Source organism: Pristiophorus japonicus, chromosome 3 (genome assembly GCF_044704955.1).
Source record: "Pristiophorus japonicus isolate sPriJap1 chromosome 3, sPriJap1.hap1, whole genome shotgun sequence".
NCBI lineage: Eukaryota > Metazoa > Chordata > Chondrichthyes > Pristiophoridae > Pristiophorus > Pristiophorus japonicus.
Genome location: NC_091979.1, coordinates 83,103,250 through 83,115,871, shown reverse-complemented (window position 1 = coordinate 83,115,871; position 12,622 = coordinate 83,103,250). Strand labels below are relative to the sequence as shown.

Below are 12,622 nucleotides of genomic sequence, written 5' to 3'. Positions count from 1 at the left end.
TGCTCCAGCACGTGCTGCTCCCTGGAGTGGTATGATGCCATGCCCCAGCCTGCTCTGATGGTGCTCGCAGGCCAGGGGCCGCTCAGCCTCTGGGCTAGGCCGCCATGCTGCTCCTTCCGCTGCCCGGCCTGCTCCGATGGTGCTTGCAGGCTGGGGGCTGCCCAGCCCACTGGGCTAGGCTGCCACGTCGCTCCCTCCGCTCCCCGGCCTGCCCCACCAGTGGTTACCATCGGAGCACTGGGTGTAGCAGAGCTCATTAGTCTGGTTTCACTTCTCAAGGCAAAATACACCAGGAAATCAGATAACCAATCTCACTCATAAGTTATACTCCTCATTTTAATTGATGCAAAGGTGAAATTGCTTTGACTCAACATGAAGGTGGTAGTAGAACAACCGATAGTACTTCTTAAACATTAATCATACATTTTACCACCTCTTAATAATATCTAAATTTGACTGGCCAAGGACCTATTGTGTGAAAGTCCAGCTAATCATCTAAGGATTGGGTAAAATACGAAGCTGCAGTCACTGTGAATCAACTTCACTGGTGTTAACAGTTAATTTTTTTGAATCTAATGTTTCCCCATCCCAGGAATTTAAGGCCCACAATTGTTTTTAAAAAGATGACATTCTTGTAAGTCGTACATTATCACCACTGAGAGTTGTAATATATTTGCTTCATGGATTCTTTGCTTAAGAATTCATAGCAACACATTGCTATTAAGAACTTGTTGGTTTATTAACAAAGGTTTAACAATCATACTACACATTGCCAGTTCATCCACTAGGCACAAAACTACCTCATCGTGGATGACCTGGACCCACTGACTGGGGTGTTATTGAGTCTTGTGAACATCACGTGACTGGCTAAGCCACTCACACTGCAACAGCTCTACAACTATTTTAGTTGAAACATAAATCAAGTGCCCCTTGATTAAAGGGGGCACTAAAACCAACAGATTAACAAATTAAACTTTAAACATTAAATAGATCAAATTAAAATGTGGTTTCCGGAGGTGATGATGCACTCCAGTCCCTCCGGCGCTCACCTCTCGTGGAAGGCCGCGAATGTACCGGTGGACACTGCCTGCTCCATCTCCAGGGACACCCTGGCTTGGATGTAACCACGGAAGAGAGGCAGGCAGATGGACTGAATGATCCCCTCGACCGCCCGGTGCCTGGACCGGCTGATGGCCCCCTTGGCCGTGCCCAGCAGTCCTACGAGGAGGCCTTCTGACCTGCCCGTTCCCCTCCGCACAGGGTGCCCAAAGATCAGGAGTGTGGGACTGAAGTGCAACCAGAATGTGAGAAGCAGCCCCTTCAAATAATGGGAGAGAATCTACAACCTCGCACACCAAGTAAAAACATGGAACACGGATTCTTCCAGACCGCAGAAATTGCAGGCGACCTGGGAGCCCGTGAACCGACTTAAAAACTTATTAGAAACATAGAAACATAGAGTTCATGGCTGAACATGCAACTTCAGTACCCCATTCCTGCTTTCTCACCATACCCCTTGATTCCCCTAGTAGTAAGGACTTCATCTAACTCCTTTTTGAATATAATATTGCATGGGACTGCTCCATGCACCACCCTCCAGGCCAAGATCCCAATAGGGGGAGGACTCTATTGGGGACCCCCGCCTCCTCTGGACAGCACGATGGTGCGCCATGGCGTGTCCGGACGGCAGACAAGGATGGCAAGGCGGAGTGTGCACAAGATCAGCCCGTACAGGAAACCCCTCCGCGCAGAACTGAAAGGCATGGAGGGGATTTCCCCGAGGAGGCTCACGTTGTGAGGAGTCGGCTCCCGAGGGAGGTTTCGGGGCTTGGCACCGATGAGGAATTCACAACAGCTCTACAACTCTTTTCGTTGTGAACAAAAATAAACATTAAATCAAGGGCCCCCAGATTAAAAAAGGGGGACAAGACTCCAAACACTTTTCAAGTGCCCTTTTTCTGTTTTATTAAACTTTTTTTTTTTAAGGCCCTAAAAACACAAATTATACTAGTGCCCCCTGGCTAAAATGGGGGGGGGAGGGGGCGGCGGCACTATAAACTAGCACAATAAACGAATTAAACTTTAAACAAAGGTAATCAAATTAAAATTTGGTTGCGGGGGTGATGATGCACTCCAGTCGCAAGGGCGCCCACCTCGCGGAAGGCCGCGAGCATACCGGTGGACATAGAAACACAGAAAATAGGTGCAGGAGTAGGCCATTCAGCCCTTCGAGCCTGCACCACCATTTAATAAGATCATGGCTGGTCATTCCCTCAATACCCCTTTCCTGCTTTCTCTCCATACCCCTTGATCCCTTGAGCCGTAAGGGCCATATCTAACTCCCTCTTGAATATATCCAATGAACTGGCATAACAACTCTGTGGTAAGGAATTCCAAAGGTTAACAACTCTCTGAGTGAAGAAGTTTCTCCTTATCTCAATCCTAAATGGCCTACCCCTTATCCTTAGACTGTGTCCCCTGGTTCTGGACTTCCCCAACATCAGGAACATTTTTCCCGCATCTAACCTGTCCAGTCCCGTCAGAATCTGATATGTTTCTATGAGATCCCCTCTTAATCCTTTTAAACTCCAGTGAATAAAGGCCCAGTTGATCCAGTCTCTCCTCATATGTCAGTCCAGCCATCCTGGGAATCAGCCTGGTGAACCTTCGCTGCACTCCCTCAATAGCAAGAACGTCCTTCCTCAGATTAGGAGACCAAAACTGAACACAATATTCCAGGTGAGGCCTCACCAAGACCCTGTACAACTTCAGTAAGACATCCCTGCTCCTATATTCAAATCCCCTAGCTATGAAGGCCAACATACTATTTGCCTTCACCGCCTGCTGTACCTGCATGCCAACTTTCAATGACTGATGAACTATGACACCCAGGTCTCATTGCACTTCCCCTTTTCCTAATCTTCCGCCATTCAGATAATAGTCTGTCTTCGTGATTTTGCCTCCAAAGTGGATAACCTCACATTTATCCACATTATACTGCATCTGCCATGCATTTGCCCACTCACCTAACCTGTCCAAGTCACCATGCAGCCTCTTAGCGTCCTCCTCACAGCTCACACCGCCACCCAGTTTAGTGTCATTGGCAAACTTGGAGATATTACACTCAATTCCTTCATCTAAATCACTAATGTGTATTGTAAAGAGCTGGGATCCCAGCACAAAGCCGTGCGGCACCCCACTAGTCACTGCCCGCCATTCTGAAAAGGACCTGGTTGTCCCGAATCTCTGCTTCCTGTCTGCCAAACAGTTCTCGATCCACGTCTGTACATTACCCCCAATACCATGTGCTTTGATTTTGCACACCAATCTCTTGTGTGCGACCTTGTCAAAAGCCTTTTGAAATTCCAAATACACCACATCCACTGGTTCTCCCTTGTCCACTCTAGTAGTTAGGTCCTCAACAAATTCCAGAAGATTTGTCCAGCATGATTTCCCTTTCATAAATCCATGCTGACTGGGACCGATCCTGTCACTGCTTTCCAAATGCACTGCTATTTCATCTTTAATAATTGATTCCAACATTTTCCCCACTACTGATGTCAGGCTAACCAGTTTATAATTACCCGTTTTCTAGCTCCCTCCTTTTTTAAAAAAGTGGTGTTACATTAGCTACGCTCCAGTCCATAGGAACTGATCCAGAGTTGATAGACTGTTGGAAAATGATCACCAATGCATCCACTATTTCGAGGGCCACTTCCTTAAGTACTCTGGGATGCAGACTATCAGGCCCTGGGAATTTATCGGCCTTCAATCCCATCAATTTCCTGAACACAATTTCCCGCCTAATAAGGATATCCTTCAGTTCCTCCTTCTCACTAGACCCTCGGTCCCCTCGTACTACCGGAAGGTTAAGTGTGTCATCCTTCATGAAGACAGAACCGAAGTATTTGTTCAATTGGTCTGCCATTTCTTTGTTCCCCATTATAAATTCAGCTGAATCTGACAGCAAGGGATCTAAGTTTGTCTTCACTAATCTCTTTCTCTTCACATATCTATAGAAGCTTTTGCAGTCAGTTTTTATGTTCCTGGCAAGCTTCCTCTCATACTCTATTTTCCCCCTCCTAATTAAACCCTTTGTCCTCCTCTGCTGAATTCTAAATTTCTCCCAGTCCTCAGGTTTGCTGCTTTTTCTGGCCAATTTATTTGCCTCTTCCTTGGATTTAACACTATCCTTAATTTCCCTTGTTGGCCATGGTTGAGCCACCTTCCCCGTTTTATTTTTACTCCAGCCAGGGCTGTACAATTGTTGAAGTTCATCCATATGATCTTTAAATGTTTGCCATTGCCTATCCACTATCATTTGCCAGTGTATTCTAGCCAATTCACGCCTCATACCGTTGAAGTTACTTTTCCTTAAGTTCAGGACCCTAGTTTCCGAATTAACTGTGTCAATCTCCATCTTAATAAAGAATTCTACCATATTATGGTCACTCTTCCCCAAGGGGCCTCGCACAACAAGATTGCTAATTAGTCCTTTCTCATTGCACATCACCCAGTCTAGGATGGCCAGCCCTCTAGTTGGTTCCTCAACATATTTGTTTAGAAAGCCATCCCTAATACACACCAGGAAATCCTCCTCCACCGTATTGCTACCAGTTTGGTTAGCCCAATCTATATGTAGATTAAGGTCGCCCATGATAACTGCTGTACCTTTATTGCATGCATCCCTAATTTCTTGTTTGATGCTGTCCCCAATCTCACTACTACTGTTTGGTGGTCTGTACACAACTCCCACTAGCGTTTTCTGCCCTTTGGTATTCCGCAGCTCCACCCGTACAGACTCAACATCATCCAAGCTAATGTCCTTCCTTACTATTGTGTTAATTTCCTCTTTAACCAGCAATGCTACCCCACCTCCTTTTCCTTTCCGTCTATCCTTCCTGAATGTTGAATACACTTGGATGTTGAGTTCCCAACCTTGGTCACCCTGCAGCCATATCTCTGTGATGCCAATTATATCATATTCATTAACTGCTGCCTGTGCAGTTAATTCATCCACCTTATTACGAATACTCCTCGCATTGAGGCACAGAATCTTCAGGCTTGTCTTTTTACCACACTTTTCCCTTTTGGAATTTTGCTGTAATGTGGCCCTTTTTGATTTTTGCCTTGGGTTTCTCTGCCCTCCACTTTTACATTTCTTCTTTCTATCTTTTGCTTCTGCCCCCATTCGACTTCCCTCTGTCTCCCTGCATAGGTTCCCATCCCCCTGCCATATTAGTTTAACCCCTCCCCAACAGCACTAGCAAACACTCCCCCTAGGGCATTGGTTCCGGTCCTGCCCAGGTGCAGACTGTCCGGTTTGTACTGGTCCCACCTCACCCAGAACTGATTCCAATGTCCCAGGAATTTGAATCCCTCCCTTCTGCACCACTCCTCAAGCCATGTATTCATCTGAGCTATCATGCGATTCCTACTCTGAATAGCATGTGGCACTGGTAGCAATCCTGAGATTACTACCTTTGGAGGTCCTACTTTTTAATTTAGCTCCTAGCTCCATAAATTTGTCTTGTAGGACCTCATCCTGTTTTTTACCTATATCGTTGGTACCTATATGCACCACGACAATTGGCTGTTCACCCTCCCGCTCCAAAATGTCCTGCAACCCGCTCCAAGACATCCTTGACCCTTGCACCAGAGAGGCAACATACCATCCTGGAGTGACAATTGCGGCCGCAGAAACGCCTATCTATTCCCCTTACAATAGAATCCCCTACCACTATAGCTCTCCCACTCTTTTTCCTGCCCTCCTGTGCAGCAGAGCCACCCATGATGCAATGGACTTGGCTGCTGCTGCCCTGCCCTGATGAGTCACCCCCCCCCAACAATACCCAAAACAGTGTATCTATTTTGGAGGGGGATGACTGCAGGGGACCTCTGCACTACCTTCCTTCCACAGCTCACCGCGTTCTCCACCTCCAGGGACACGCTGGCTCAGATGGAGAACCGCGGAAGAGAGGCAGGCAGTCGGGCTGAAACATTGAAAATACATGCAGGAGTAGGCCATTCGGCCCTTCGAGCCTGCACCACCATTCAATAAGATCATGGCTGATCATTCCCTCAAGTATCCCTTTCCTGCTTTCTCGCCATACCCCTTGATCCCCTTAGCCATAAGGGCCATATCTAACTCCCTCTTGAATATATCCAATCAACTGGCATCCACAAAGCTCTACGGCAGGGAATTCCACAGGTTAACAAGTCTCTGAGTGAAGAAGTTTCTCCTCATCTCAGTCCTAATTGGCCTACCCCTTATCCTAAGACTGTGTCCCCTGGTTCTGGATTTCCCCAACATCGGGAACATTCTACCCGCATCTAACCTGTCCCATCCCGTCAGAATGAGATCCCCTCTCATCCTTCTAAACACCAATGTATAAAGGCCCAGTTGAACCTCATATGTCAGTCCTGCCATCCCTGGAATCAGTCCGGTGAACCTTCGCTGCACTCCCTCAATAGCAAGAACGTCCTTCCTCAGATTAGGAGACCAAAACTAACACAATATTCCAGGTGAGGCCTCACCAAGGCCCTGTACAACTGCAGTAAGACCTACCTGCTCCTATACTCAAATCCCCTAGCTATGAAGGCCAACATACCATTTGCCTTCTTCACCACTTGCTGTACCTGCATGCCAACTTTCAATGACTGATGAACCATGACACCCAGGTCTCATTGCTCCTCCCCCTTTCCTAATCTGCCGCTATTCAGATAATATTCTGTCTTCACGTTTTTGCCCCCAAAGTGGATAACCTGACATTTATCCACATTATACTGCATCTGCCATGCATTTGCCCACTCACCTAACCTGTCCAAGTCACCCTGCAGCTCCTAGCGTCCCCCTCACAGCTCACATTGCCACCCAGTTAAGTGTTATCTGCAAACATGGAGATATTACACTCAATTCTTTCATCCAAATCATTGATGTATATTGTAAAGAGCTGGGGTCCCAGCACTGAGCCCTGCAGCACTCCACTAGTCACTGCCTGCCATTCTGAAAAGGACCCGTTTATCCCGACTCTCTGCTTCCTGTCTGCCAACTAGTTCTCTATCCACATCAGTATATTACCCCCAATACCATGTGCTTTGATTTTTCACATCAATCTCTTGTGTGGGACTTAGTCAAAAGCCTTTTGAAAATCCAAATACACCACATCCACTGGTTCTCCCTTGTCCACCCTCGTCCTTGAACGACTCCGTCGACCGCCGGCTGCCTGGACCGGCTGATGGCACCCTTGGCTGTGCTCATGAGCAGTCCTACAAGGAGGCCCTCGGATCTGCCCGCTCTCCTCCGCACAGGGTGCCCAAAGATCAGGAGTGTGGGTCTGAAGTGCAACCAGAATTTGAGGAGCAGCCCCTTCAAATAATGGAATTGGGGCTGCAACCTCGCACTTTCCGTAAAAACATGGAACACGGACTCCTCCAGACCGCAGAAATTGCAGGCGGCCTGGGAGCCCGTGAACCGGCTTAAAAACTTGTTGCACGGGACTGCTCCATGCACCACCCTCCAGACCAAGTCCCTAATAAATAGTGGGAGGACTCCCGCGTAGAGTGCACTGCATTGGGGACCCCCACCTCCTCCGGACGGCAAGATGGTGCGCCATGGCGTGTCCGGACAGCAGACGAGGATGGCAAGGTGGAGGAAACCCCTCTGCGCAGAATTGAAAGGCATGGAGGGGATTTCCCCGAGGAGGCTCAAGTTGTGAAGCGCCGGCTCCCGAGGGAGGTTTCGGGGCTTGGCACCGATGAGGAATTCGCAACAGCTCTACAATCCTGTGAGCAACCTCACAGATACATACATTACAACAGTAAAGGATCCTCACTCGCTTTTGTCATCGATGGCCTCATCTGTCCAGTCCACAAGTCATTTTTCATGATGTTAATAAGGGCAGAAAATAAATAATATTGTAGAAAATAGATGATCAGGTAATGAATCACAGACACATATGGGTTCCTGGTTGTTTTTTCAATTTGTATACATATGAATGACAAAAGCTCTGAACCACATTATACTCTGTAGTTCATTGTGGACCATTCCGTATTCCACATATACGTGTTAGAATTTTACCTCCATTTTGCTACCAAATTTATGCTACTGTATACTTTCAGGTCCAGTGTCACATTTATCTTTACTATTCTTCATATTTGTCATTTTCAATAGATTTCACAGTGAGAAGCACTAATCTGAAGCTGCAACTTGAACCTGAAACTACCTGAAGATACTAAAAGGTATGTATTGTTAACAAGAACTATCTGATACAATAAGGCATTAATTCAATATATTGATACTTGCTGCTTATAAAGTCAGCAGATCCCACTGATTCAGTTATTACCTTTATCTAACTGCCTGCCATCTATTATTGTATGTGTTATGTATAAATTAGTTATGTGTAGCTTAGCCAAGCTTTACTGTCATGAGGGATCAGCATCATATAAACATTTGCTGTATATTTTATCACCTCCACACACACACACACGTTTCTTTTGTTGCATATTACATGTAATATATACAGCTATACAAGCTACACGTCTGTATACTTACTGCAGCCCAACTCATCGGATTGGTCAGCACAGTGAGCATAATTATCACATACACGGTGCACAGGAATGCAGTTTCCGTTCCCACATTTGTATTCCTCGGTTGTGCAAGGATGAGGTGTAGGTGGATTACCTAATTGCGAAACAATTTTTTCATTAACTGGCATTGTTCTGTGTGTGCATGTGTAAAATGGTTGCTTTGAGTAGGTCATTAAAGCGAAGGAGATGCATAACTGTGAACATAGACTTACAGTGTTCTTCCTTTTCATCACTTCCATCTCCACAGTCATTTACTTCATTGCATAACTCATGTATGTACACACAACGATTATTGTCACAGCGGTAACGGAAAAGAGAGTCACACGGGATTTCCACTGGAAAAGAAAATTTTGAAAATTTTGACATTTGTTGAAAATACCGAAGCTGTAGTGTTCCTCAGATTTGATAACCTCGAATCCTCACTTGTCTGTTAGTACGGAATGTGTTCTGTGCTGTAAGCTTCTATGATTGTATACTTACAGGGTTACTGACAAAAATGGGGATGTGGGACTAAGCACAACTTCTTTCAAAGAGCCAGCACAAGCACGGCAGGCTGAATAGCCTTCTTCTGTGCTGTAGCTTTCTATCATTCTACTACAGATTTCTGAGGCCTCGGTCATTTTTGCACACAAAATAAACATCTGTAAAAAGGTAAGCAGCAAAGCATTGGATTTCTAAGGAAATTGGGAAAATAAACTTCTAACAAGCCTCAGTCAATGACACTCATGAGACAGCTTCTCAGTTGCGTGAAGGCTGATTCTCCTTCACACAGTACCTCCATGAAGCACTCGGATGAAAACCAGTAAGAATTTGGTATAGGGAAATTGCAGAGACAAACATAAATCTTACTTTTCTGACATACCCTCATCTATTAAACCAGTGAAACCCTTACCCTCTTCCATGCGTTCTGTTTTATCAAAATATGTTACAACTTGGAATGAAAAATAACTTCATTTTTATTAAGTTTTTAAATGTTAATTGAAATGGCTTACAGCAATGGTGGAGCTCTTCATCAGATCCATCTCCACAGTCATTGTCTCCATCACACTTCCAGTATGGCTGGACACAGACATGATTGTTGCACTCGAACAGGAAGGGCGGGCAATAGGTTCCATTGGGATAGCGAGTTGCTATATAGGTGGAAGGCAGAAATTAACAGTTGGGAAGATACATTTTTATTAATGAAGAATTGAAATACACAACTATAAACCAAGAATGGCAGTTGTCCCTAAGTCATCTCACTAATGGTGGTGGGTTACATATAGTCTGCTATTTGCAGTCATGAATAATATTTTCTTGATCCTGGTTTCTTTCCATCCTCATTTTTCACCAAACTTCTCCCCTTCTCCGCTTCTGAAGGCATTGACTCCTGCGGTCTTGGGCAAACTGCTCTTCTTGATGTGTTAATCTAGACATTGAGGGGGAAAATTGCCCTTCAGAAAAAAGCCACAAAGAGGCGGTAATGGAATGATAAGGCCTTACCGAACAGGGGCAGGCGGAGGGTGCGACCTATGCACATTTGCCTCCGGGGTGGGGGCGGAGGAAACAGATTTCCTCCATGCCCCATGTTTCCACACTGCCCGCGCTCCAACCAGTTGTCAGCCGCACACCGACCCCTTACTGCCCGCCAGTGACTCCTTTTCTGCCCCTCAGAGGAAATTGTCACATGGGAGCGAGACCGCCACTGGTCGGTACCCCCCACAGTTTTACAAGGTGGGAAGCTGCCAGTGGCTGGGCAGTGCAGCTGCCCTAAAAGGGGAGGACACACGACTGCGGCCACCATTTTGTTTCAATTGTCAGCCGACTCGTGAGTCGGCCCAACAATGGCAGCCGCTATTTCAGCCAGGCCGCCAACAGGCAGCCTAGCACCCACTCTTGGGCTGGCCGAACCCTCCCTGGTGGCCCAGTGGACTCCACAGAGGCCTCACTAGGCCTTGTAGCATCCCTCCCCTTTAAGTGACGAGGAGGGATGTTGCAATGAGTCAGTGCGATGTGGCACATCCGCGTCACGCTGATGTCATCACCGCTGTGCTGACATGGTCACTGTCCTGCTCACGCCACAATACCGCCTCCAACAGTGCCCCAATGCTCTGGGAGGTGGTGTCAGAGTTAAAGAGCCAAATTTTCCGGCTCTTCCCTCCGACTCTTGCGTGCACTAAATTTCTGGCTAATTCGAAGCGCTCTCCCCAATTTCTCGCTGAGGGGAATTTTGAGTATCAGCAAACTATTCAATCTGAAAGAGAATCCTTCTTCTGTCCTCACCCAACATCCAAACACATGCATTTTTAGCAGGAGTCACTGGATCGCAATCAATGGCCAACATGCTTCCACCTAACCTGTGGCAGCAAACCTGGGACCATTCTGCCCTGTATGTTACTCACTGGATAAACACGATGAGCTATTGCGGATGCCAGGTTATTTATGTAGTTTTGGCGAGGGTGTGGGTGTCCAATTTAACTGTGTATCACAATTTTAGGAAGTATAATTAAAAAAATTGCAGACATCATCAAATTGGGGGGTAGAGTTAATATGCTGGATGACTGCGACAAAACACAGGAAGACATTAATAAACTTGCAGAATGGGTGTGTAATTGGCAAATTAACTTCAATAAAGATATACATTTTGGTAGCAAGAATAAGGAGGTCACATGCTCCTTGGACAAGTGTCTAAATTGTAAAGAGGAGCAGAGAGAACTACTGGGGGTACAGATGCACAAATCACTAAAAGTAGTGACGCAGGTTAATAAGGCCATAAAAAAGCAAATAAAGCACAGGGTTCATTTCAAAAGGGGTCGAATTGAAAATCAGTGCAGTTTTTTGAGGATGTAACTGTTGTGGTCCTAACACAGATGAGACTGCACACAGGGAGGTTAACGTAACAGTGACCTCAGTCTTTATTAAGACACTCCAGAGTGAGGAACAGGCCTGAAGGGGCCTGCTTATATACAGTGTTCCCAAGGAATGCTGGGATCCCTTGGGATTTCAGGGGATGTGCTCCCTGGTGGCATGCTTTACAGATACACAACATCACTCCCCCGCAAAGTCAAAGTGAAAACTATTTACAAGGTGAGGTGGGCGGGAGCCTTTCTTTCCCTGGTGGACCGCCTCGGTACAAATGTCTGTTCTGGTGTGTTGGCTGTGCCCTCGCTGGGCTGGCGTGTTGTTGGCCCTGCAGGGCTGCTGGGTGAGCCTGGCCTTGCTGGGCTGTTGGGCGTGATGGGTTTGATTTCTTGGTCCGGGGTGGTGTCGTTGATCCTTTGAGTGTGTGTTGTGGGCTCGAAAAAGGTGGTATCTGTTAAGGGTTGTTCAGGGCCGTCTATGAACCGCAGCCTCATTTGGTCTAGGTGCTTTCTGCAAATGTGTCCTTTGTCTAGTTTGACTACAAACACCCTACTCCCTTCTTTAGCTATACCGTGCCCTTGATCCACTTGGGACCATGTCCACAGTTTAGCACATACACAAGGTAATTCAGATCAATTTCCCGTGACACAGTGGCGCGACCATCGTTTACATTTTGTTGCTGCCGCCTGCTCTCTACCAGAACATGCAGGTTGGAGTGAACTAGCGAGAGTCTGGTTTTAAGTGTCCTTTTCATGAGTAGCTCAGTCGGGGGCACCACTGTGAGCGAGTGGGGTCTCGTGCGGTAGCTGAGCAGCAGTCGGGACAGGCGGGTTTGGAGTGAGCCTTCTGTGACTTGTTTAAGGCTCTGTTTGATTGTTTGTACTGCCCGCTCTGCCTGCCCATTGGAGGCTGATTTAAACGGGGCCGAGGTGACATGTTTGATCCCATTGCGGGTCATGAATTCTTTAAATTCGGCACTGGTGAAATATGGCCCGATGTCACTGACCAGTATGTCAGGCAGGCCGTGGGTGGCAAACATGGACCTCAGGCTTTCAATGGTGGCGGTGGCAATGCTTTCCGACATTATTTCACATTCAATCCATTTTGAAAAAGCATCCACCACCACCAGGACATTTTATTGAGAAACGGGCCCGCATAGTCGACATGGATCCTCGACCATGGTCTGGAGGGC

The 12,622-nt window shown here is 46.7% G+C and overlaps 1 protein-coding gene across 1 annotated transcript in view; it reads right to left on the bottom strand.

Moving 5' to 3' along the window:
- lrp2a (low density lipoprotein receptor-related protein 2a) overlaps nt 1–12,622 on the bottom strand; it is a 522,167-nt gene that overhangs the window by 71,670 nt on the left and 437,875 nt on the right. Inside the window, exons 62-64 of the mRNA XM_070873618.1 lie at nt 9,582–9,719; nt 8,802–8,924; nt 8,555–8,683 (exon numbers count right to left, since the gene is read on the bottom strand). Coding sequence (XP_070729719.1) covers nt 8,555–8,683; nt 8,802–8,924; nt 9,582–9,719 — 390 coding nt within the window. The remainder of the gene's footprint in view (nt 1–8,554; nt 8,684–8,801; nt 8,925–9,581; nt 9,720–12,622) is intronic.